Source organism: Mauremys mutica, chromosome 5 (assembly GCF_020497125.1).
Source record: "Mauremys mutica isolate MM-2020 ecotype Southern chromosome 5, ASM2049712v1, whole genome shotgun sequence".
Classification (NCBI taxonomy): Eukaryota; Metazoa; Chordata; order Testudines; family Geoemydidae; genus Mauremys; species Mauremys mutica.
The window spans coordinates 57,039,664-57,067,410 of NC_059076.1; the positions used below are offsets into that span (position 1 = coordinate 57,039,664).

At 41.2% G+C, this 27,747-nt stretch overlaps 1 protein-coding gene across 1 annotated transcript in view; it reads right to left on the reverse strand.

Annotated features, from left to right (window-relative positions):
* INPP4B (inositol polyphosphate-4-phosphatase type II B) overlaps positions 1 to 27,747 on the reverse strand; it is a 516,678-nt gene that overhangs the window by 121,440 nt on the left and 367,491 nt on the right. Inside the window, exons 16-17 of the mRNA XM_045019298.1 lie at positions 24,063 to 24,171; positions 10,159 to 10,336 (exon numbers count right to left, since the gene is read on the reverse strand). Coding sequence (XP_044875233.1) covers positions 10,159 to 10,336; positions 24,063 to 24,171 — 287 coding nt within the window. The remainder of the gene's footprint in view (positions 1 to 10,158; positions 10,337 to 24,062; positions 24,172 to 27,747) is intronic.

Here is a 27,747-nt window from a genome sequence, read left to right on the forward strand (position 1 = left end):
ATGCCGCTCAGGGAGGTGGTGCTACTAGGTTGGCGTAACGGGGCACTTACATCATCAGGAGACAAATTTAAATGTAGACGCATGCACAACTAGGTCAACAGAAGGTGGCTTACGTTGACCTAACTTGTAATATAGACCAGGCCATTGACTTCAATTGGCTTTGGATCAGGCCCTTAGATTATAAAAGCTATTATAGACAATAGCATTGGCATGATAAGATATTGGCAAACCATAAAAAGCAGATGATGATGATCTCTTACTGGATATAAATTATTTTGTACTATTTAGAGATACTCTAAGATCCCAAAACATTAACAGAGTACTGTGTAATCTTAAAAAAAATACATTTTAAAACAAAGATTGAAAACTCTTCTTTTATATGTTAGAACCATTAACTTTCAAGTTTTCTATGTTTCTTTTATGTTGATGAGATCATGTACATTTAGACATGATGCAAAGCCCACTGAAATCAATGGGAGTTAGTGGCCTAATCTAATTGGGTGCTTTTGAAAATCTCACTAGGTGCCTATCTGCACCTGTAGGTACCTAAATATCTTTGTAAATCTGGCTCATAACCCTTTAAGGCTACATCAAAAGAACTTAGGTTTGCAAAGTCAAGGACTTTAAAGCTAGGAAATGCCAGAAATAAGATTGCCCGGGCAACCTTAATTCAGTTCCCTTGTGCATATGCAATATGATACAATCTTTAATTACACAATGACATGATATTTACTCCACAGGACCCCTATTCAACTTTTCTTTTTATCTTCCTCACTAAATGTGTCCCTCCAGGCTTTATTTACTGCACACCATCCAAACCTGCACTGAATATAAAATTGTTAATTTTCCCCTGGGTGTGTCTAGGATGTTTTTTATTATATTGTCTGAGTGCTTCACAGACATTAATGGATTAATCTTCATAACGCCCCATGAGATTAGAAGGTATTATCCCCTCTGTGACGTTATTGACATAATCTGGGACCATATAGAACATGGTTGCAACCAAAGTCCTGTAGTGGCACAAAATCTTGTATAAAGGGGGTCAAATGAGGTGTCTAAGACCAGGTTATAGGTTGCTGGTTATAATTATGCTGTCTGTCTGTATGTGTCATTTTTGTAGTTGAAGTTATAAATATTGGCTATATACTAGGGTGACCAGATAGCAAATGTGAAAAATCGAGATGGGGGTGGAGGGTAATAGGAGCCTATATAAGAAAAAGACCCCAAAATCGGGACTGTCCCTATAAAATCGGGACATCTGGTCACCCTACTATATACTGTCTGTATTTCAAACTTATGCTATGCTTCTGGGTAACATCCCAGACAAGTTGGTGTTAGCTCTGCCTAGCCTGCTTGATGGCCCATTAAGGACCATCAGCCATACAACTGACCCATTGAGAGAAGGCAAAAATATGCTTTGTAACTCAGCAATGTATGCAGGAACTTGCCCATGTGACTCCGGACTCCATTTTGCTGTAATTTTCCACAGTAAGAACAAAGAGGTGTTCTTACACCTGGAAAAGACTATAAAAGGCTGATGCCTCATCTCCATCTTGTCTTCAATCCTGCTTCTTACCTCTGGAGGGACTTTGCTACAAATGGAAGCTCTACACAAAGGACTGAATGACCCATCCCAGCTGGGGATGTACTCCAGAGACTTGATTTGAACCTGCAGTTTATTCTATCACTGCTACAAGCCTGAACCAAGAACTTTGCCATTACTGTATGTAATTAATTCCATTTAACCAATTCTAGCTCTCATATGTATCTTTTTCCTTTTATGAATAAACCTTTAGATTTTAGCTTCTAAAGGATTGTCAACAGCGTGATTTGTGGGTAAGATCTGATTTGTATATTGACTTGGGTCTGGGGCTTGATTCTTTAGGATCGAGAGAACCCTTTTTTTTCTTTATTGGGGTTTTGGTTTTCATAACCATTTGTCCCCATAACGAGTGGCACTGTGGTGATAATGGGAAACTGGAGTGTCTAAGGGAATTGCTTGTGTGACTTGTGGTTAGCCAGTGAGGTGAGACCAAAGTCTTCTTTGTCTGGCTGGTTTGGTTTGCCTTAGAGGTGGAACAACCCCAGCCTTGGGCTGTAACTGCCCTGTTTTAAGCAATTTGTCCTGAATTGGCACTCTCAGTTGGGTCCCACCAGAACCGCATCGTTACACTATTTTACAGATGATCAATTGAGGCACAGAAAGAGAAAGGTCAAAAGTGTCCACTAATTTTGCGTACCCAACTTGAGACACATAGGGCCTAATTTTTCAGAGAGCTTAAAATTTTTATATCAGTTGATATGTTTCAAAGCACAGCTCCAATTGATTTCAGCTGCAGTCGTGAACTTCTGCAAATCTTGCCCCAAGTCTCATGCTGGGGACCCAGAAAATGAAGAACACCACATAACTGGTTGCCGTCTGTGAACATCTTGGTTTAAATGACTTGCCTAGAATCACACAAACACTGTGGCAGAGGTACAATCCAGTTCTCCAGGATGGCACTCAACTATCTTAGCCATGAGATCATCCTTTCTCTTCCTGCAATTCCTGCCTCACTTACTACACACCTTCCAACTTCTGCAACAAATGAAGCAGGGGACCTATAAATAGCAACTTTCCTTAATACACAACTGTGATTGATCCCCAGAGTAGGTCATCTTGTGAACAGAATGAGGCCAGGGTCCTGTGGAAAAAATTGTATGTGATCATGGAAAAGCTGCATAGAAGCAAGGGAACCAAATCAAGATTGCACAGGCAACTTTCATTCTTGCATTCCCTAACTTTTGAGTGGTTGACTTTGCAACCTCAATAATATTTTCAATGCAATGTAATGTTCTAAATATTCATAAAAAGGAAACTGGAACAAAAGAAATCTCATCAGCTAGCATCATACTGACCCCCAGCTTGGGTCCTCAGTAGTTTTTGACCCCTTAGCTCAAGTGATAGAGATCTGTGCTAAGAAGCTAAGGGAATAACAGGTAGCAGTAGTAGGCTGTTATCCTCTAGATGGACCAGGTACTAGAGAAGGATGAGACAGACACTTGGCCACTGGGTTTTACAGCTATTTGCTGACAGCAGAGGACTGTAGAGATTCAAGACTCCTGGGTTCAATTCCAGGTTCCAGAGGGGTGTGTGCTCTACTCTCATGATTACACCATAAAACTTGAAATATTCAGTGTTTTTCTTAAAGCCCTGCTGCTGGTATTAGGAACTTTTGAACCCTCATGGTTACAGAGAAAAAGCTTGAAAACATGAAGCAAATGCACCCTAAAGGCTCAGAAATAAGAAGGTGAATGAAAAGAACCCCAAATCTATTGTTAATTATTTATTATTAATTATTATTATTATTTTTAAAAACTCAATATTTTTATGTCAATCATGATTTTTCAGGTGTGATTCATGGTTGTGGGATTTTTTGGTTTTGGTTTGGTTTGCTTGGTTGGTTTTTTTAACATTTGGAGTTGGCATTCTTCTGGCATTTGAGTCAGGCCTATTCCTCCTTCTCTTCCTTGCTGCCTGGACTCCAGCAGGGGGAGGGCATTGATAACACAGGAGAAAGAAATTGTCCCTATTCTCAGTGACTCCATCTGGTACAAGTGCAGAGAAAGTCCCACTCAGCCCCTGCAGCCACGGCATGGAGCGTGTTCAGTACAGATAGAATCTTAGGAAAATATTGTTGCCAAAATCTAACAAAGTTTTATTGAGCATGTGTAAACTGAGATTATTAAAAAAAAACAAAAAACGAGGCGTCCTCGTGGCACCTTAGAGACTAACAAATTCATTTGGGCATAAGCTTTCATGGGCTACAGCCCACTTCATCAGATGTATGAAGTAAAAAATACAGGAGCAGGTATAAATACATGAAAGGATGGGAGTTGCTTTACCAAGTGTTAGACTGACCTAACGAGATAAATCAATTAACAGCAGGATACCAAGGGAGGAAAAATAACTTTTGAAGTGGTAAGAGAGTGGCCCATTACAGACAGTTGACAAGAAGGTGTGAGTAAAAGTAGGGAGAAGTTAGTATTGGAGAGATTAAGTTTAGGTTTTGTAATGATCCAACCACTCTTTATTCAGGCCTAATCTGATGATATTTAGTTTGCAAATTAATTCCAGTTCTGCCGCTTCATGTTGGAGTCTGTTTTTTGAAGTTTTTTTGATCTGATGAAGTGGGTTCTAGCCCACAAAAGCTTATGCTCAAATAAATTTGTTAATCTCTAAAATGCCACAAGGACTCCTCGGGTTTTTTTGCTGATACAGACTAATGCGGCTACCACTGAAACCTGAGATTATTCAGAGCTTCTAACCTGGGAAAATTTGGGCAGCATTTGACAGAGATGATGAATGGTACATCCCTGACACCAGGGCAACCCACCCCATGCCAAATTTAAGGACCCCCGCCTGTAGCATTGAGGTGCTAGAACTTCTCTACTAAACTGCTGTAATAATTTTTAACATAGTCACAACAAACTATTTTCCCCAAGTCTCCATCTCTGAATGGCTGAATCATTTTCACTGAAGCTTTCTCAAAAAATTCATCCTGAGGCAGACCCCTGGCATGGAAAATTTCAGCCCAATTAAAATTTGGGAAGTTACAAGCAACTGAAAAACAGGGTCTTGTAATAGAAAATGTTGAACAACATTAATTATAGGCTGCACTCTGCCTATAATATACATTTAGCTACCTATCAGTTTACTTCCCTGTGCCTCAGTTTCCCAATTAGGAAAATTATAGCTCCTTTGTATAGTGCTTTGAGATTTACTGCTGGAAAGTGCTATACAAGATCTAGGTATTAGTATTAAATAGTTTAATTAAGGTGTAAATGTTTTTACAAAAAATAAACTGAAGAGAAACACTGGCATGGAAATGAGATGAGAGCTTCTATTTTCCCTCGTACAGACTCAAAACTGCTTCTGTAATTAAACTGTATTCAAGGGTTCCATTTGGATTAACTACAGGAATGGTACTCAAAGAACATTTTCTTTTGTGCAGCTAAATTCACAGAACATCACTATTTATAAATTTGTGCTAATCCCTGCAAGACCCGTATGCACAAAGAAATGCAAACTTTGCAAATGCTTTTAGATACCAGACTAATGAATAATTTTGAGGAAAAAAGAAAAAGAAAAAAAGGCATAGCTGGAAAATACATTCAGCAAGTTCCATGCAAGCTGCAAATGCTGATACATTTGTAGACAGAAAAGGGCTTCTTTAATTAACACAAATGTTAATGAATGAATTCAAATAAAAAAAAATCAAAAAGAATCACTGCAGCAAATTGTGAATGATGTATGAATGGTAAAACCCTGCCCAATGCATAGAGAGAAAAACAAACAGCACTCTGCAATCACTGCTGTGATGGGCTTTTTGCTGTAATTTTTGCCTGAGATGCACCCAATAAAGCTCTCTATGCCTAGAACAAAACCCGAATAAAAAGATTTACTTGCATTTATTGCAATATTTTCCCATTTCTCTGTCTCAGATACACCTATTACTAGCCTTCTGCTAGGTAACATCTTTTAAAACACCATTTCTGTATACACAGACTCACCCCAAGGTTCAAAGTGGACAGGGTCCTGGAGGGTTGTAATCCCAGCACCCCACAAATGACCTCTGTGGTGGGCTGGCTGGTGGTAAAAGGGGTTATGACATAACTGAGACAGAAGCAGAGCTCTCTGACTGCTAAAAAGGGAGCATAGTGTCAACCTTCCTCATCCCAGGCTTTTCGAGACATGATGCTAATAGAAATAATGTCACATATGGGATGTATGGAGGTACATGCACCAGGAATGGGTTTCAGGTTAGAAATAAGTTGTATAGATTTCTTTTGGTTTGTCTTCTGATTTTAACTTTTAGGCATAGTAATACCATTATTTGCCACCTGAGGATCAGCACTGCACCACTCCTAACTCCATGTCTATCCCCAGCTAGCCTGTAAGCAGGCTGATTCAGTTGTTAAATTAGACAATACCAGGCTGGATATCCACTCTGCCTCAGCTGCCTAGTGTGACGAAGTGGGAATGTTCTTAATGTTTTCCCTGAGTGCTGTGTGGGTGCCTCAGTTTCCCCTAGGCATTTCTCGAGTATCTAGGTGTGTGTGATTGTTGCAGAGCCCTAGGGGGCAGGTTGAGCCAGTCTGCACAGAGAATAGCCGACACCCTGTGTTCTGGCAACTAATGGCCTGAGCCCCTCCTCTGCAAAGGTGCCAACTAAAGGTGTTGAAGAACGAAGAGATCAGGTGACTTCCTGGCCCGGGAAAGAGACAAAGGGAGAGGAGGGGCTGGAGAGTTTTCAGTTTGGGGCTAGCTGCAGAATCAGAGGGAACCCCAAGGTTGGGGTCTAAGTTCCTTACCCCCCAGAAGGACCCGACTACGGGGTCCTGTTTATGCCTACAAGCTCTGGTTTGGACTGTGTTCCTGTCATCTAATAAACCTTCTGTCCTACTGTCTGTCTGAGTCATGGTGAATCACAGGAAGCCGAGGGTGCAGGGTCTTGTCTCCCCTCAAACTCCGTGATACCTAGTATTAAAAATGAATTTTTCTGCCACCCTCAAATGAAGCACTAATATTATATATTTTAATTAATGGCCCACTAAGTGAACTTTTGTTACAAAATAAACCAATCCCATTATTGGGCAGATCCCTGAACTTTGACCTATGCAAAATAATTTAAAATTAGAAATAATTTAAATAATTTATGTAAAAATGTATTAAAGTATGTATTTGGTACACATGAAATTTAGGGACTAGTAGCATTTGCTCGAATAAAGAAAAGTACACACGCATTATAAATGTTTCATCATGAAATTCTGTCAATGCACCTCAAAGATGACAAGAAACAGACTCTTAATTCCTGGTCTCAGTGCTGCGAACTGTATGGAAAGTTGCTAGGATGTGATAGTGACACTTCAGTTAGAGTATTAGCTTTTCACTTCTGGGAACCTGAGTTCATTTGCTAACTAAGGACTAGGATTAAACCACCAAAGTCCATATTTTATTAGTACACACAACTAAACCACCACCTAATCTAGCACAATTTAAAAGCTTTCATGAAGTTTCTAAAATATCTTGGGTGTGACCCAAGAACCCCATGGTGCCAACAGGAACGGAGATCAAGGAATATCTTGATTGTGGTACGTACATTGTGGTTCATTAAAGAATGTCATATGAGGTCTTAATGGAAAAACAGGGGTCACAATGGTCATGAATATCATTGGTATATATGGGTGTTATGTAAGCAGTCATGTATATATACACCAATATGATGTTTTTAAAGTTTGTATCAAGGTATTAGTCACTAGCAGAGGTGAGGAACAGGTTATCTTCCAGACACGGGAGAAGAAATGTACAGCTCTCTGTTGGAATGTAAATTAAGCATCGTATGCTCAGTGGATGCCCATTTACATATGAAGTCAGATGTTAAAGATGTGGCATCAACAAGAAAGCAGTACAGAAGAAAAACAAGGCACAGGTGATTATCCTGTCCCTGAGGACAGATCGTGAACTTTGGAGATATATGTAGGAGGGGAAACAGACACCCCTTCATCCTGCACTTAGGAAATAAATGGACAGCCTGCTTACATTCATCAGAAGGGGATCTCAGCTAAGCTTGGCTGAAAATGCTGCAAAAGACTTTGGGTGAGATAAAGTTTCTTTAGACAGAGCTTAAACTGTTAGCTAAATTTAGTCTCTAGAAAGTGTGTTATAATTTTGTCTTATATGTAACCATTTGTTTCTAATATCCTTACTCATGATTGCTTGAATCTTGAATCTTTGATAACAACTTATTGTTTTCATTATAAACATACCCCAGTGTTGTGGTATTAAGGCAAAGTGCTGATCCTGAACTGAATCTCACAAGTGGCTCCTTTCAGAACAGCCTAGTAGTTCTATGAGGAGCTAGTGTCAATGGCTGGATAACCAAGGGGAATACTTCAAAGGTACTCAGAGACTGGAGTGCACCTACTGTTAAACTGTAAGGCAAAGTACATGCTGGCACACCTCAGAGCAAAGGGCTTGAGTGACTGACAGGCTGGTGGTGTTCAGGAGCTGCCACCCAGCCAAACACAATCAAGATTTCCTCATACTGGAGGCTATGGTTACAAAGTGACTCTCAGTCCTGGATACCCAGAGAACCATCACACTGGGTTGTCTTTTCTGAAGGGATTTTCTTCCCAGCTTCTAAAATAGGGAGCCCTCCCAATGCAATGTTATTTACACAACTGTCCTCTGCCTCATTTCCCAGGGCTTCTACTTCCTCCCCACTTAATAAGTCAAAGAATTACAGGAGGTAGGAGGAAGAAGAGAGAATCTGGTTAGGACTGAAACTCTAGTTCCTAAGTAGTAAGATGCTGAAATCTGCATCACAAAGAGCTTTTTATATATTATTCCAGTACAACTTTCCTCCTCCTTCTTTGAATACTCCCATATCACAGCAGCTCTACTCTTACCAGGGGATCTTACCAGGGGATCCAGAGTCTCATCAATATTATCACTGAATAGTCAGCAGTAATTGCTACTGAGCAAAATGAGGTTCCTCCCTTTTTTCAGGCCAAATTCTGCTTTCAGTTATGTCACTCAAAGCCATCAGAATTGTATTGTTCTCAGTGGAGTTACTGTGGATTTACACAACTGTAAGTGAGAGCAACATTCGGCTCCCCTTCTTCCCCGAATGTGTATTTCCTGTGTACTGCTTCCTTGTTGACTTCACATCTCTTTGTTAACATCTGACTTCATAGGTAAATGGGCATGCATTGTGCTTACAATACATTCTTCACAGAATGAGATTGAGCTCCATATTCAAATTTGAATCTCCCACATTGAAAAATGTATTGTTAGTGTATTCCTGCTTAACAGCTCACAAAGTTGCCTGCTGCACAATAGTTGGAGACAACATGAAATGATTACTGGTAGTGCCATAAAGTCAGATAGAGATCACATTACAGAGGGTATCGTCTACAAGGCAGTGGTCACAGTAATAATACTGGCAGAAGGCAGGGCTTCTCCCCAGCTTCTAAACACTTGCCACCATGCCCAGTCTCCTTTAAGAAGGTTTATTCTCTTAAAACAGGCAACTAAAAACACAGAAAAAGAGTCTTTGAACTCACTCCTTTTCTCTCAGGTTTCAGGGCCACCCCCACCCAGGATCCTTGGCAGTTTACTAGCTCTAGCCAACTCTGTGCCCTTCTTGGAGCAGTAGCCCCAGGACTGCATCCCTCAACACCTGGCCTCTTGCTCCAGGGACCCACCAAAGGAGTTGGCTCCTCTCCACCATGACTTCCCTTTCCCAGGCACAGCCTGTCCCAATACTCCTTTCCACCTTCCATTTCCTGTCCCCTGCAGGCCCAGGTCTAGCCCCGCCCCCTTTAATTGGCTGGATTTAGCTCACCTACTTTGACATAGAGGAGCTGGGCCTAGTTCTGCTCACAGGGACCAGTTACCCTGTGACAAATACTTAATATTTGCATAGCATGTTATATTTTTGAAGTACTCCACAGACATATATTAACTAACCCCACAATGACCCTATGCAGTTGCTGGGTAACTATTATCCCTATTTTAGAGTTAGGGAAACTAAGCCAGGAAAGTGAAGTGGCATGCCCAAAGCCACAAAGTTAGTCAGTGTAAAAGCAGGATTAGACTCTTGAGATCTCTTGACTCCCATTCCCACGCTCATTCCTCCAGACCACACTGCCTTCTATGGTCATCGTCATGCTATTGGTCCAGAACTGACTCACAAGAATGGCCTCCACTATAAGAGGGAGGTTCAGTAAGTTGTCAGAAGTTTCATGGAATGGGAACAAATAATAGCTTATCATCCCTCAAAATTCAAGACGCTTTATCTTTGGTAAATTCCCAGTGTGTGGCCACTAGAGGAAAGTAAAGACGTGAAATAAAAATTATACTTTAAAATAAAATCCACTCTTGCTCTATAAACTGCATTATTTCCAACATGGAAAGCCTAAAGAAATGCTCAATAATAATGCAAATGGAAATATGACTAGTGTATTCTTTTCCTATGGCAACATTTTGAAGTTGATTTTTACAGAACATATTTAACATTTCCTGATGCTCTGAAACTCAATTTATTCAGAAAAAGACAGCAGCTAGGCATTTGCTTATTCCATTTTCCATTGCAGTAAAGATTTGTATCTTACTTTTTCTGAAAGTATCTTTAAAGAATTCTTCAAGCTGTCTGGAGAATGCTGGCTTGCAGAATTAAGCAGCTGGTCTGCATGGCTTGATATGAGGGGCTGTAGATGATTGATGTTGCTGAGAACTTCTTTTGCCTTGGCTGTGTTTTCAGGTGAATAGTAAATACACTGGTATCCAGTACTGTAATAACAAATGTAGAGACAGTTATAGAATGTCAAAAATTGTTTCCACTGTAAATAGCCAGATGGTTAACTGTGCACAAGATACAAGTTCTCACTATTTATATCACAAGAATGATAGGTTTTTTAAGCTTTACTATACATCTTTATTGACACCATTTAAATCTGTCTTCCGGATAGGCTAAAAGTAGTCTCTGCTGGAACAAGGACAGGAGGCTATTCATCGATGAACACTCCAGATAGTGTTATTCAAACTAATTATTCCCATGGTGCTCAAGGATGATGATGCCAAGCGAGGGGTGGGGGAAAGGAAAATCCTTGAATTTTTATTTTATAATTGTAGAGAAAGAAATGTTTATATTACCATTAACGACACGTTCAGAGATCCACGCTGGTTGGGTAATGACAAGACAAGCATTAGGCTCCCTAGATATCCATCTTAACTCCTCCAGTAGGTTATTACCTATCTGGTGAAGTTCTCCAAAATGGGCCATTAACGCTTAATTGATCAAGGGCTCATAACAGGCTCTGATCAGCATCAGAGATCTGCTCACAAAATGATAAGGACAGGAGTTATTTCCAATGAAACGGGTCACATGTCTAATTTCACTAGAAAAGTGAAGGCATAGAACTGGGAGAAAAGACTACGGAAAAGGGAAGAAATTAATTATTGCTAGAACACTCAAATGCCCCACCACAAACTCATTGATTTCCTTTTTCATTGTTTACAAACTAGGTGTATTGATGCCTTGAGTCTCCTGCTGAAAATGTATTCCCTGTTTTCTTTCCTAAACAAGCACCATATTCTTTCATTTCCTTATTGCCTCTTCCAGTCCTTCCAGATTATCATGTCTTTATCAATTTATCAATGTACACATCTATCAGTTCTCTCCCCTACTTCTCCTTTGGTCTATTGCCTCTTTCCCCTCACCCTCTTGTACAAGATCCTTCCTTTGCCACCCAGAGAATTGTGCTTGAAAGTAAAACTACCCAAAATCTTTGGTAAGTTTCACACTGTAGCCCTAACTTAGCAAAAAGGGACAGAATGCAGCATCTGGGTTCTCTCACACTCCGTTTTGCTCCTCTGGGCTCTGTAGCAGCGTTCATTTCACTTTGATATCCACTCAGCAGAGAGCACATTAGACAGGTGTGGCAAGAGCTAGAGAGTTTCAGGATGACAAGGACAGGGGCAAGCTTTGATGCAGGGTGGTTCTAGTAGACTGTAGCTGAACTGTACAGCTAGCTGAGAACTGTAAACATGTAACTATCCACAAACAGATTATTTTTTAATTCAGACAATATTTAACCCTCCATGATGTAACTGGAACTACCAGTTTCCCAAGTGGGTAGGCTCCTGGAATGTTACTGATAATAAAACAGTGCATACCCTATCTCCCTGGGTGCAACTGTTCATTGTTCTTCTGTATCTTCTCCTGTCTCTCTCTCTCTCTGTAGCCTTTATTTCTTCCTTCATTTCACTGAACAGGATTCGAACCCTGATCCTCCTGTTTGCTTTTCTGACTCTTATTGCTTTCTCTCATTTCAATTTTCTCCCAGTCCTCTCTTTTTATTGCTTTCCCTGTTAGTGCATCTTTCCCTGCCCCTTTTCCTTGCCGGTTCTCTCTCACTGTAGCCCTGATACAGCAAAGCACTTAAACACGTGTTTATGTCCCATTTAAATCATCCCGACTTAAGTATGCATAAGTACTTTGCTGAATTGCAACTTGAAATACTGCTGTAATCTGTTCTTCATTTTCTCTCTTTCATTGCTGCTTCCCCTCTCAGGCTGTCTTCAGCGCAGAGTTAGCCAGGATGATTAGCACCTGGGTCAGTCTAGCCCATCTGTGAACGGCCACTCCACTGAGCCATACCCAAATTACTGTGTCCTCACAGGTGCTGCACGCAACCATGCGTGTGACTCACTAGGACACACATCCCAGGATTCTTTGTGCTGCAGTAGGCTCTATCAGCACTTGAGTGATACAGCCTGCATCCTCAGGGCAGGTTACCAGCCAGAGTGAAAGCATCTGAGCTTTAGCCTATACCTCCATCTGGGCCAGCTACTTGCCAAAGTAGCATATAGAAAGTAACTGTGCTTGTTTTGGGAAGTTGGGTGACAATTTTCATGCAGTCACCCTGCAGATTTTTTTCTGTACGTTTTTGTTTTTTAACTGAACTATGCCCCGCAGGCGGTTTTTTTGCTCAAACCCTGCCCAGTGCAATGATGCAAATTCCTGCCCTGTGCTAATTTTTTGCAGTTTTCATGGCACTTTTTGACCAATCAGGCTTGTTTTGGGTGGTTTTCCTGGACCTGAGCATAACACGACTAGGAATTTGTGTGTGGATGGAAGTGGGCTTAGGAACAACACCTGAGTAAGAGCCCAAGTTAATTATGCCATGAAGACGTACCCTCAGAATCACTGACGCTTTCTATTCCTGATAGTTCCTCTCCAGTTCTTTTTGATGATCCCCAGAGCCCTGCGCGGATACAAAAATGTGGATCTGCATCCAATCCACATCCACCAGGATCAACCTGTGATCCACTGGCCGTCTTTTACCTGTACCAACATCTGTATTCAATCCGCAGCAGCAAGCTGTCTCACAAGGGCTAGCAACAGGGGAGAGAGGGAAGGGAGCAAGTGAGGGGCAAGGCCTTGCAGGGAAGAGGTAGTGTGAGGGTGGCAACTGGAGGTGGGGGGCAGTGCGGGGGTGGTGTCTCGAGGAGAAGGGGGGTGCAGAGGGGAGGCTGGGGGGAAGGGGTGTTGCATCGTGTGCTGCTCCTGGGGGCTCGTGAGCGATAGCACATGGCAGCAGCGTGTGCTGCATCACAGTGGGGCAGAGGGGTGAGGTGCCAGTGCCACGCCTGCTCCAATCCCCGTGGCCAGGGGCGGGCCCTGTTGCCCAGGAGCTGCCAGGCCAGGCCCAGGACTGGGAGCACAGCCAGTGCTCCCGGGCCATGGTGGTGATGCTGGCACTGCCCGAGGGGCCCGAGCTGCTATACAGGAAACGGCGCACCGAGCAGGTGCTGGACAGCCCTGACTCCGACCTGCCACCCAGCCCCAGGCACTGGCTGCTGGCCCCGAGTGTGCTGTGCCCCCCGGGCTGCCCATGCTGGACGCCGCGGGCCAAGTGCCATCGGTGAGTAGAGCCCTACGTGGTTGTATCTGCATCCAATCCACTATCTGCAAAAATAGTCCGTGGATATCCGCATCGACGGATATGAAGCGGATATCTGCGGATTTGCAGGGCTCTACTGATCTCCCCTGTCCACCATACTGCAGGCTCCTGATGCATTTGGCTCTCTAACATCCCCATCACACACAGTCTACATTCTTTTCCCTTGGATTCCTATTAGCATTCCATTTCCCGCCTTCCCTGACTGCCCTCCCAAATCTGATCCCCATTACCTATTGTAGCAGGGAAGTTACCGTGTGTGCTATTAAATAGATACCATCCACAGTAATTAGATTTCCTGAGACATTGGAGGTCTTTCCCATTCTATGTATAGGCAATTACAGCTTTTAAATAAAGGTAAATTGTGAGGACGGAGATGGTCTCCCTTCTGAGTTAAGGCTCTGATGTGGTTGATTTGCCATACTTTGAAAGACACCAAACAACCAAAAATCTTTAGGCTTTCAAAATTTGAAAGTTAACTCCCAGTGACCATAAGAAGTGTTCGATAAAATTTCAAAGAAATTCAGCAATTAGTTCTCAGATTCAAAACAATTAAAATTACTCCTTTTGGAGATTTTTGAAGTTTCTAATTTTTTGGTGTCTTCATATTAAATAAAGGGCTTCTGTTTAATGTTGTATCTCCATATCTGATGAAAAGGATTCTGTACTTTAAGATTCACCGGAAAAGTCATTTCTGTAATTACCTTGTGCCCAGGATATTTTTCAGAACTCAATTTTCATATACAAACAAATTTCATAAACAGTATTACAGAAAACCTATGCATGAGACCCTGTCAATAAATCTGATGAAGAAACTTTTAAATGACGGCACATCAATGCAAAAGCTGAATGTAGGATGTTACAACTGAGACTAAACTTGTGCACTGGAGAGAGGAAATGTTGTAGCTCCTGCATGTGAAATCAGATGCAATGTAAAAATATACCCCTGACATATAAAGTATATAATTAGCGATGTATATGTTGAAAGAGACTATAATTATGTCTTCTGGGTTAGAGTAAAACTGTTTATTGGGATGTATAACATAACTTTCACATAATAGTATTGCTGATAATCAATTATATGCAGATTACCTTACGTGATCATTTCAGTTTTTAGATTACTTTTAATGGCAATGTGGTAGTAGTACAATTTGAGTAAAGGTTATATTAATTACTTCAGCACTCTTAACTCTAAGTTAACACAGTTTGTTTGGCAAGAAGTACTGCAATATGCTAAATGTCTAGTTCTTAATGGCATTCCATGTAACTCCAACTCTACTCCTGCTGTTAACTGACTCATTTTTGTAATTGAGTTAAATTGCCACCATCTGCAAGAGGGTTAAAATCTTTTAATAATGAACATTTGACCCAGTGTTTCCCACAGTAATAACTGCTGATATTAAAATGCAGAATTGATAAGGCGCACATTGGAGGAAAATTAAATTGATAAAAATATGGCAAACTTATTGCATCCAGGAAATAAATCTGAATCTTCAAAAAAGAACTAGATAAATTCCTAGAGGATAGATCCATCGATGGCTATTAGCCAGGATGGTCAAGGATGGTGTCTCTAGCTTCTGTTTGCCAGAAGCTGGGAATGAGTGACAGGGAACGGATCACTTGTTGATTACCTGTTCATTCCCTCTGGGGCACCTAGCACTTGCTACTGTTGGAATACAGATACAGGGTTAGATGGACCTTTGGTCTGACCCAGTATGGCCGTTCTTATGCTCTTTATCCACTCACCTGGGATTTTAAATCAGACTTTTGGGAGTTGTGCACCCAGCTTCCCCACTGAATTTCACAGGGAGCTGTGCAACTAAGTTCCTTAGGCCTTTTTTAAACACCCCAGTCCAGAATACTAAATCAAACTGAAGAAGAGCTTTGTCTCTCTCACCAACCGAAGTTGGTCCAACAAAAGATACTCCCTCCCTCACCTTCTCTCTCTAATATCCTGAGACCAACACAGCTATACCACTTCATAAATTAAAAAAAGTAAAATTCTATATTATATCTAATCTATCTGTACTTAAGTCATCATCATAGGCCATGATCCTCAGCTACAGCCAAGGCCAGATTTTGCGGCTTGGAGATGTTAGTGTGCATAGCTTGCTTTTGTGCACTCTTCCATCCCAGTCCCCAGCATAACTCAGGTCAGCTTGCTGGCTGTTCTTAGTACCCTCAGCTGTCAATGGCCCTAAGCTGCTTGTGGCAGCCAATCAGCAGCTAAGATTAGGACCATCCTGGGTATACTCTCTTTCCCCAGCCCTATACAGCGGCCTCAGTTGGGCTGCAGTGATAATGGCATAGGAACCGCTTTGGTGGCTCTACACTACCATGGTTCTGCCTCTTGGGGAGATCCTCTCTCAGCCCAGTAATTCAACTTTAGGATTGCTGTTGAATGGTGCAAAATGCCCTAACACAGGGGAGAACTTGGTCCATAGTAACTAAGCACCGTTCTCAGGAGAAAAATATTGTGCTTGCACCTCAACCCAAAGCAGGGAGTTAAATTGTGCCATTTTGGTAAAGTCCTTTATTGGGAAAGTGTGGAACTGCACTACTTTTAGGGGAAGCGTGCCTGCTACAGCTGTGTTTATGATGAAGCAGTGTTCTCTCCTCTCCCTGCCTGCTCTTTGTGCTGGCGCAGAAGAGAGAACAGAGCCATAACTTCACCTCCTCCATGCCACTCTCCTATCCCTTTGAGGGAGAATGCATCAATAGGTCTGCCAAAGGCAGCAGTCCCTGTTCTCTCCCAAGCATAGAGGCTGTAACCATTCATGGCCCTTGTGTAGGAGTGTTATCCCTTCTCTGATACACACACCTGTAGAAGTGCCTGGGACAATCTGGCCCATAGAATCTAGTACACAGAAAAATATTTGGATAAGATTTTTACATACCAAATGAATGATTTGGCAAGCTGCTGAGGTTTTCTGGTAAAATTTCCAGCGAATCTGATGCATTAATTTTATGGACACTGAAAAAATGTTCATCTCTCTCTCTCCCTCAGGCACATACACAAAGAGAGGGAAAGTGAACAAAGAGTAATGTCTCCCTGAAAAGTGCTATGTGTGACAGGCTGTGATTTCCCTTTGAAAATAAAGGCTACAATTAGATCAAACACAAGTCATTATTATTTCAACATGACTGGGGGTTTCTGTGAAACATTACCATTTCAGACTCCTCAGAGAGTGGAAATGGGTTGAAGGTTATGAGACACAGGTAATAGGTACTCTGAAGATTTTTGTTTTAATGAAACCCCTGGTAATGAGTACATTATTGAAGAAACTCACCTCGATCAAAGATATGGACTCTGTTTAATAAAAAAGGGTCTGTTTAGACAATTGAAACCTATATCAAATAATTATAGCCAGTGATGAGCTCCCGAAATCCTAAGAACCGGTTCCCTACCGAGTTCTCGGTGGCACTTCGGCGGCGGGGGGGTCTTCACTTGCTCAGGGTTTTCGGTGGCAGGTCCTTCACCCAGAGCGAGTGAAGACCCCCCCACCACCGAAGTGCCGCTGAAGACCCGGTAGGGAACTGCGCAGTGAGTACAGTACAAGCCCCACCCCCACTCATCCGACCCCAACCCACGTCCTGCCACTGACTGCTCTCCTCAGAACCTGCAAGTTTCTCCTTCCCCTCCTCCCCCACCGGGGTAGCAGTAGCAGCCCGGGGCTCTGGGGGCTATTTAGAGGGCCAGGGCTCCCCTGCTTCTACCGCCCCGGCCCTTTAAATAGCTGTCGGAGCCCTGGGGAAGCAGCTGTGCTCCAGCGGCTATTTAAAAGACTGGGGTGGCAGAGGCAGCTGGAGCCCCAGCCCTTTAAATAGCCCCTGAAGCCCCCCCGCTATCCAAGGGCTCTGGGGGCTATTTAAAGGCTCGGGGTTCTCCTGCTTCTACCACCCTGGCTATTTAAAGGACCGGAGGAGCCCTGGAGTAGTAGCGGGACTCTGGCGGCTATTTAAAGGGCCGGGGCAGTAGAAGCAGGGGAGCCTCGGACTTTTTAAATAGCCCCCAGAGCCCTGCAGCCCTACCCCAGGGCTCCAGCAGTGGGGCCCTGGAGGCAATTTAAAGGGCCTGGGGCTCCAGCCCCTGCTGGGAGCCCCAGGCCCTTTATATTGCCCCCCACCACCCCGGGGAAGCTGCGCCAGCCCCAGGGGCGGCTCCAGGCCCCAGCACGCCAAGCGCGTGCTTGTGGCGGCATGCCGTGGGGGGCGCTCTGCCGGTCGCGCGGCAGGCGGCTCCGGTGGACCTCCCACAGGCGTGCCTGCGGAGGGTCTGCTGATCCCGCAGCTTCGGTGGAGCATCCGCAGGCACGCTTGCGGGAGGTCCACCGGAGCTGCGGGACTGGCGACCGGCAGAGCGCCCCCCGTGGCGTGCCGCCGTGCTTGGGGCAGCAAAATGGCTAGAGGAGCCCCTGGCCACCCCACCCCTTTAGCAAACGTTTCTACACCGACTTCTAAATTTAACAACTGGTTCTTGCGAACCGGTGCAACCCGGCTCCAGCTCACCACTGATTATAGCTCTTTTAAAAATCGTTTCAATGCTTTTTCAGCTTCAAGTTTATTTTAGTGAAGACTAGAAATATTTCAAGATCCTTGTTAAAAGCTGGCAGGAAAAAAACCCTCCAAACAAATCACAGAACCTAATGCAGCTTCTGGGGCACCTCTGTTTTCCTTGATGGTGAGTAGTGGAGCATTAAAGGTCTTATAATTACAAGCCTATGTGTTTTGGCTGAAGCACATAGCACCAAATTAGCTTTTAAATAAGAAGAAAAAAAGTCCTTGGTGTATCTTGAAAATGATTTATGAACATTTAAAGCACTGAAGCATTACATCATTATAATGTATAGCACATCTAACTTCATGTTCCTGAACAATTTGGTTCTAAAAATAATAGTTTACTCTGCCACCTAGATTGGTGGAAAGACAGGTCTTTCCATTTACTGGAAGATGAAGCAGCCTGTATTAGCAGAACAACAGAAGATTGAGCCTGAACAATTGATTTTCTTTCTCCTTCTGCTAGAAACTAGAGTTGCTTAAAAAAACAAACCCTGAACATAAAAACATTTAAAATAAATAAATATGCTATCTAGAGATTATTAATACAGCCCAGATGTCCACCTTACAGAAAGTAAAGAGATCCCTCCCCCAAATCAAGAATCATATGAAACTTCTGTATGTCCTACTTTTTAAGGTCTTACAGACATCACAGCAAAACACTTCTATCATTAATACAGTAGATTTTGGGGTTAGTGCTTATCTGTCCATATAGATTAAAAATTACTTCATAATTATTCTAATTGGTGCTGAGGTGTTTACCATCTGTGCTGATCAGAGGTCATTCTGTGGATGTCTGATATTTCTAGCGATAGGAGCTTTTTAAATGCCACTCAGTTTCAGGTAAAGAAATGTATAGACTGTTGAAATGCTAGCTTGAGCCAGTTAGAACCTGACTAACCTGTCTTGGGATCAAATACCCACAAAAATCTTACAAGATCAATTTTTGTTTTTTATTGTGTAAGTTCTTTACTTAGAAAATTCATTGTTTTAAGTATCTGGATGTACTGATCATTTGGTTATAATGATCACAATAAGAGCTACAAAAATATTGTTCTTTATAATAGGACTCCACAGTACCTCTGATACTTTCCTCATGGTGAAAATGAATTCCATATGTTTTCAAGTTCCTTTAACCAGTCTTCCAAATGATATAGAACTATTATTTTTTTTGCCTTGGTAAACTTTCTTGCAATGAATTTTATATTCACTGTTTGGTTTGACAATTAAAAATGCAATTATGCCTCTCAAACTGTAGTAGATGGAGCATAACCTTGATATCAGTTAACTCTACCTCTTACCATTTCTAATGCAGGGGTGGACTTGAATCAAAGTCAAGACACCCAGTCCAAGTTTTGCATAATTTTTAGTATGCTGATATTGTTGGATATTTCAATAAGCTGTATTAATAATCAAATGGGGTCAAAAACATATTAGGCGCTCCTGTTGTATGCAGTGACAATGTTGCCTAGAAGGCTACAGGGAACCTTCCCAGGTTGACATGGGAGGTAATCTCTTCCACCTCTCTTTAAGTCTTCAGCACAGTTAGCCTGGAGGAAACAGTTGCTATAGCTGCATTTTTATCTGTTCACTTTACATGCTGCCTGATATCGCCAGGTGTCACTTTTTCTCTCAACCAAGGCTTCAGAAAGGTGCTCCCTTTGTAAAACAGAACATTTTAAGCTGCCCGTGGAAATGCTAAGTGTCCTCACAGCCTCTACATGCAGCCAAATAAACATGCTTACAAAATAAAGTCATCTTCAGGGCAGTAAAAGAATTTTCTCCCTAGTAAGAATCAGAAGGTTTCTTTCAAATATTCCCTTTTGCTTTCAAAAGTTGCCTATCTAAAGTATTTCTCTGCCTTGAATATTAAGATATGGGAGATTATTTTAGGACCATTTCATTGCTTCCCAAAGAAAAACCTGCAGGGGACCAAAGAAGGAGGACAAAAATCAGTGAATTTCCCCCGGCAGAGTTTTCCCTGCACTATTTCCTCAAGTAGGTGCAGCTGGGGAGCTGTGGATTTTGGAGGCTTTGCTCCTTCCCAGTTGGGGACCCATGGGCAAAGGACTGTTTCATGTGGGGGAAGGAATTGTCCTTTCAGGGTTGGCTGCGGGTTCATTGTACCTTCATCCCATCAGGCACCTGGGACCTACCGGAAGCCACACTGACAGTCTGTGGTACCTTGCAGCAGCTCAGTAGCAAAAGGCAGCCAAAGCTCAAACCTGTACTACCTCACAGACATATCTATGCACATATCCAGAAACTGGCTCCATGGAGAGCAGCACATTGCAGGCTCAGCGCTTCTGTAGACTTTAGAGGATGGAGCAGGGAGAGAGAACTGTGGGATCTGGCCCTTTGTAGTAAATAAGAGGTGGCTGCCAGTCCCCTTGCTGCTCTCAGTCTTTTGATACACACCTTACTGTCAATTTCCAACTCCAGACACAAGCATGGAAGTTCCAGGAGGAGGCTCTCTTGCAAGGGCCAGACACAATTACAGTCCTTGTGCTCTCTTGAGTAGAGGGACTGCTCCCTCCCACCACCCAACCCAGGGGCACAAGACATCCCACAGAGGGGCCAGAGAGTGGAGAATGTGGGGCCATGGCTCCAAAGACTCCTACTTCCCTACTACACCAACTAAGCATGGAGTGGGAAGCACACTGCCCCTTTCTAAGGGATGGTGCAGGATGTACACACACCCTGGGAGCTCCAAGAGGGATCATGCATCTTTTTTACAGGGCACTTTTCCCTGAATCCCGAATAAACAGGATGTAAACCCTAGGTGCTGACCACTTATGGTCACTGATGACCCTATAGGGCTTTGCCACAAAAACGAGGCTGTTAGCCCCGCTATCCCACGCACTTCCAATTTGGGTAATTACTTTCTACCTCCCTAAATTCACTCTGCACTTTCAGGTGGATATATTGTTAATTTCCTGCCCTATATATTTGTGGAGTGCTATTGTGCATTGTGTAAAAGCTGCCACATTCCCCCCTAGACCAGGGCCCTAGAGAGGGGACAGAAGAGGAATCACTGCTGCAGCTCCCTTCCCTCAGGCCTGCAAGGGGAAAAAGCAGACTTTCTTGCCTAAGATCCCTGCAGGCAATTATTTTTGGAGCTTGTACTAAGGTAAAGGCACAATGAAAGAGTGGAAAGGGTGGGGGAAATGAAACGTGTTTCTGAGTCTTGATAGGTATTTGGAAAGAACAGACAGAAAAAGAAGAAGCAAGCATGGGAGTAGAGAAGAGAGACCAAAAAGGGGATCAATACAAATGCAAATAATTCTAATAGCAAGTAATTTGAATAATTAAACTCAATTTATGAAATATACTAGCAAATGCAACTTACACACATTTTAAAATACTGTTCAATCATTTACATATGTAAACAAATTCAGTGTACTTGTTAAATAAATCAGACACAGAGAGCACTAAACGTAACTGTCAATATATGTCCGCTCTCTCTATGGGACACTGAAACTGCTCTGAAGGTGAGCTAGCAAGCTACTCCTGAAGCAAAGAGTGGCCTGTAATGGAAACTTCAATGTTGGAATAGTTTCTTGTATATTTCAACTAGCTTCAAGAAGCTATATTTCAACTAGGTCAAGAATGTGTAAAATAAATGTTAAAATTTAAACTTTTTGTAAGATGTGATTCTGATAGCTAAGGGCATATTGTACATCTCAGGAACCTCCTATCATCCTTCTTAGCTTTGAAATAAAATGCAGGCGCAACATGTGCACTAGGAAAAATAGGAGGGGGTGGTAAGAGGGAGAGTGGCAGCTCAAAGTGAATGTAGAGGTGAAAGTCACATTCCTGTCAAACCAGCCATGATTCGGAAAGCAGAATCATACTTGGGGAGTAGATATCTTCCTTAGCAGTGGCCAGAAAGAAAAACATCACATATACTTCACTGTCTTTTGTCTTCACTACCACAAGGGAAAGCTTTCCCCAAAACATATTAATGTTAAAGGTCAAATTTTCAAAAATGGACCTTAAAAATAGCATGCACTTTCATCTGTATATGTAATATCCACATTTGCACACTGGCATATGAATGCACAAAAGGGAAAGCAAAGGATTTGGATGGTCAAGAACTGGACAGTATTCTTGAATTTGACACACACTTTTGGTAAGACTTTGGACAAGTCACTTAGGTTAAAATTTTCAAATACGGGGGACTAAAGTTAGGCAGCTAAATAACTGGCTGGTTATCAAAGGTGCTCAGCACTAACTATTCTTACTGAAATTAACATACGTAGGTAACTTTGACTCTTTAGGTAACTTTAGGCTTCCAAGTTCGAAAACACTGGCCTTAATGTCTCTGTGCTTTAGTTTTTCCATCCATAAAACACATATGAAAATACAAACATATGTTGAAAGGGTTAATACATTAATCTGTGTAAAGTCCTTTGAGATCCTCTGATAGAAGGCATTATAATAGTGCAAAGTATTGTTTGCACACACAAGTTTTCACACAAACACAGGTTTTGCAAGTGATGCACTTTTGGGGCACAAATTTTGGAGGGCTTTTTAGAAGAATTGCGTTATAAAATGTCATTATATGATTATTTGTTTTGTATTTGTGAAAGCAAATTTCATTTGCCTCCCCACTCTTGGGAGAGAAGGGAGTCAGCCTTCTGTATGTATAGCCATTCACTGGCAACAGAACATGAAATAACTCTCAGCACCAAGTCCACTTCATGAATATCTCTAATACTGAATGATATTTACATTGCATTTTCAAGCTTTCTTGTCTGTAAACAGTCCAGGGAAATTTTATCCTTAAGATTTTTATATCTATGCAACTTAAAATAGTAAAGAAATAATAGTTTTTGAAGTGTCAGATATGCGTGAGCTAGCCATTTTCTAGCACTACCCCTTGGCGCTGCTTTAGAATTATTATGAACTAGTAGCTCAGTCATTCACTTGCCTTCAAAACTAAATATATTGCATTTCATTTTACTCCCTTGGCATCAGAGAGGTAGGTGTGGAGTTCCTGCTGAGAGCTTAAAATGCATTCTGTATTGATGGATGACTAGAGAAAATGCAAGCTGTGTGCATTGAGGGGTTAATGCAAAACCTTTTCTAAGTGACACTGAAATAAATAGTTAATCTGTATCACCTCCTGTTTTATTCTTTGTGATACTGTTAATAATAATAAACTTTGCTGAGCACTGGATTGAAGAGGTAATTTCTATGGAGAATCATGGGGATCTAGAGTAATGAGCATGCCAGTGGGAGTCAGTACCTCGAGTTCTAATCCAAGTGCCACTTATTGACTGTATAGGCTTGGCCTAGTCATTGAAGGCCTGAATTTCAAAAGCACAGAGAACTAACAACTACAGTTGAATTCAGGGGGAGTTGCAATTGCTCAGAACTTCTGAAGGGCCCACACAGCACATGCATAATCCCATGCTTAGTCAACAAAATATTTAAAGTGTAATGTTGAATGTGCATAAGTGCTTTTGCAGAACTGGGGCTATAATAAAGCTTTTTTTTTTCTCCCTCTGAATCTGCTTCCCATTTTGCAGAATGGGAATAATAATATTTTCTTACCGACTTCACAGGGGCTTGAGAAGATTATTTAACATTTCTATAGTGCTCTGAAAAATGGGAAGTGCTATCTATAGACATGATACATGTAACTTTTACAAGAAACTATATTGGAATATAGCTACAATTACTCTCCACTTAGCATAAAGCACTTTCTTAGCAACATGTTTCCAAGCTTAAATATTCCTTAGGCTCCCTGGAATAGAGAGAGAAAACATTATAAGGTCTTTAATGTTGAGTCCAGAGTTAAAAAATAAATCTTGCTATAAATAAAATATCCCAAACAAATTCAAAGCAATCTATTGGAGGGGGGAAGATAAATGAACTGTTTCATGAAAGATGCCTTAACTAGTCCAAACAGACTGACTGTTATGCATTTAACAAATAAGACTGTTTTATTATTTGATTAGCAGATAATCGTTATTTATAGAAGTACTTACTTTCGCCTTTCTGCCTCAAATTTACTCAACAGTTTCCGAAGACCACCATTCTTAAATCCCTGATAATGTGCTGCAGGGGCTCCCACGGTGATGACATCATACAGAGCATCTGGAATGGGAATAGACAAGTACTGAGATTTGCATGCGCATCCACATGTGCAGGGCATGGCTGCACTGTTGAATCCACTCTACAGGAGATGGAGGGACTGACTCTGAATAATTTACTAGGAATAACTGAGAACAGGGTCACAAGGAGGCAAAGAGAGCTAACCAATCTTTCCACACAGCCACATGCACACCTAACCAACTTAGAATTTTACCTGATGTATTGCTACCTTAATGATATGCCACAGTGTAGAACAAAATGTCCTAGCTCCGTAGTTTACTAAGGTACAATGCAAATTGGCCTTTTGTGTATTTCACTTTATAGTGTCTTAGGTCGTTTAATTTGCAGTCAAGTTGAAATCCATAGATATTATAGCCAGAAGGATCATTATAATCAACTAGTTTGACTTCTCTCATAAGACTGGGCACAGAATTTCACCCAGTGATTCCTGCATCAAGCCCATGACTTCAAGCTGAGCTAGAGTATATCCTTTTGAAAGACATCTAATCTTGATTTAAGGACTTCAAGTGACAAAGAATCCACCACATTCCTAGGTAAATTGCTCCAATGGTTAATCACCCTCACCATTTAAAATCTGCACCTTATTTCTAATTTGTTATTTATTTAGCTTCAGCTTCCAGCCATTGGATTTTGGTATACCTTCTGCTTGCTAGATTAGAGAGCCTTCTCCTATCAGGTATCAGAGGGGTAGCCATGTTAGTCTGGATCCGTAAAAGGCGACAAAGAGTCCTATGGCACCTTATACACTAACATGTATTGGAGCATAAGCTTTCATGGGTGAATACCCACTTCGTCAGATGAATGTACATGAAAGCTTATGCTCCAATACGTCTGTTAATCCATAAGGTGCCACAGGACTCTGTCACTTTCTCCTGTCAGAAATCTTCTCATATAGGTACTTACATACTGTAAGCATGTCATTCACTGCCATTTAATATTTTAAAGTGAAAAATTCTATGTACTTGCTTTCTTTTAAACTCTTGTGGAGTCCACATGGATTTCTTCTCTGTCTTATGGGAAAAGGTGAAAACTTTTAAAACTGCCCCTTTCTGTGTGTACCAGCAGTGAGCTGCAGGGACAATTATCTGCTAGCACAAATTGTAACGAACAGAAATCTGATTTCACCTTCATGTTAGATATCTAACTGCTGTTGTTTACACAAGCATTTAATAATGGCTGTAATTTTGTGCTCCCAGTTGACTATAGGTGTGAAAACTGTGATAGGTGTGAAAATCTGTCCCAAAGGAATCATAAGAGGATCTTTCTCCAGCTAAGACTAGTTGTATCCATTGATAGAGCCTGACATTTAAATTGAAATACAATCCTCTCAGTCTCGAAAGCTATCCGTTTTGAAATATATTCAGTTTATGGCTCCAAAACATGTCTTTTTTTTGCATTCTGATGACAAAATGTCCCTATAAGCAAGAACACTGCATAAATGGACTGTATTTTATTTGTGGAGCTGAGTTTCAAAGATGATGCATTCAAACTGGTTTTACACTGATGTGTGGTTGCTCTTCAGAACTCATTTAAAGCAGAAGTGAAATAATGTCATTAGCTTTTGGTGAGCTCCAGGATTTCTAAGTAGTCCATTCATTGCAGGCCCACCATAGTTTTATCTGTAGTATATAATCTTGGGTTATTAGAGTTCCACTACTATACATGACAGTAAAATCCAGATCCTCAAAAGTCTCTAGGTGCTTAACTCCCACTGATTCCTATGGGAGTTAGTCACCTATATATCTCTGAGGACCTGGAGCCAAGAACAATGGTGACTTTAAAACAGAAGAGGATGAAACTGTGAGGTTAACTGGATAATGGCATCTGAATTTTTTTTATAGATAACTCATGACATATGTAAAAGGGAAGCATTCAAAAGTCTAAACCCCAGTGGTTTTGCTTTATTTTATATTGAAATCAAGACAACACCCATGTTGGTCACAAATGAGAGCTCACAATACTTTGTATGACCATAAACCATTTTGTAAATTCTCATCTCAGTTATTTCAGAGTAAGTTGTGATAAAGGATGTAAGTCATCAAATAGTCTCTTGTGTATACCTGCAAAACTGGTGAAGCATGGGGATATTTGAAAATACATCTTAAAATTATTATTTTTGAATGTGAGAGAAGGGAATACAAAGGAGTAGGAAATAAAGAATGGTGTATTTAAATCCCATTACTTTCATAAAGCTATTTACACATATAAAATATCCATCTCAAGCCTCTGAAAACTTATAACATTAAAACAGTAATATCACTTACAAATTAAGACCTTCCTATCATCAAAAGAAAACTCCTCCCCAAGCAGAAATACAAACTGTTACACTCAATCATTTACTGTCAAGCCAAAACTTGAAATAAAAAGATGTCTTACAACCCACTTGAAAGGTCAGCAAACAAGCTTTATAAGACCAGTTCCAGAGCTCAGGGCCTCCTCTCCCAAATCTAGTCCAGCATTAGCAGTTCTCAACTGTTAGGATGATGTGTAAATTCACACATTGCTTCACAGAGCACAGTCAATACTTCATATTACAAGCAGATGCAAACTAGAAGCCTATTTTGAATATACTTGCAATCTCAGCTGGTTGAAATTTAAAAATAAAGTTCATGAAAAAAATTGAAACTTTCAAGGTGTTTTCATTTTGCAAGGTTCAAAATAGACCCATATAGTTTATTTTTTCATGAACATTATTGAAAGCACTGACTAATGTTTTTGTTTCCCAAAAACAGGTAGTGGTAAATAATGCTGATAATATCTTCAATATAAATTTCAATTAAAATATAACAAATTTCTAATTTTTCTTTTTTTGTTATGCAAAAGACAACTGTTTACAAACTTTTTCAGTTCCAGGGGCCATTTTTCTACAAATCAATTAAGTGAGCAATTGCTTTTTGAACTACTGGAAACTTTCTGCTGGTTTTCAAAGAGACTGTAGGTTCTTGTAAAGCTTACTGCAGTAGTACATCCTAGAGATCACAAAAAACATCAATATTTACAACATCCATTCTACATCCGAAAAGAAAGGTCCCAATCTCATTGCCAAACTTAGGAAAACACACTCCTGACCATTACTGCTACCAGAACATCGCTTGGTGCTGGGGGAGACACTGAAGCAGCTAGTTACTAGATTCTGTGAATGTATACAAAGACACTATCACAGCAATTCATTAGTGCAAGCCTTGATTCTCAGGAATGTGCATGTTTCTGAATGGTATAAAGGCTAACATCTTCCTCTTCATCTCTTTCAAAGGGAAAATCTATTAAAATGTGGTGGTTCTATTCCATATGATTGATTTCCTGTGAATGTATGAGTCAGGTATTGTTGCCCTTTGGTGTATCTTATTTTCCATTTCTGTTCCCAGTGCTGTTGCTGGGTTACAGCACTGATAGGAAAGTAAATAAAAGCTGTCACAATAGATAGACACAGCTCCTGCAGCACCATAATAAGAACAAAATAAAGTGTTAACAAATAAAGTTGACAGAGAATGAAATTTTTTTTGGCTTCAGTGTTTGTTAAATTGGAAATTTAAACATATATGTATAGTATATTAAATG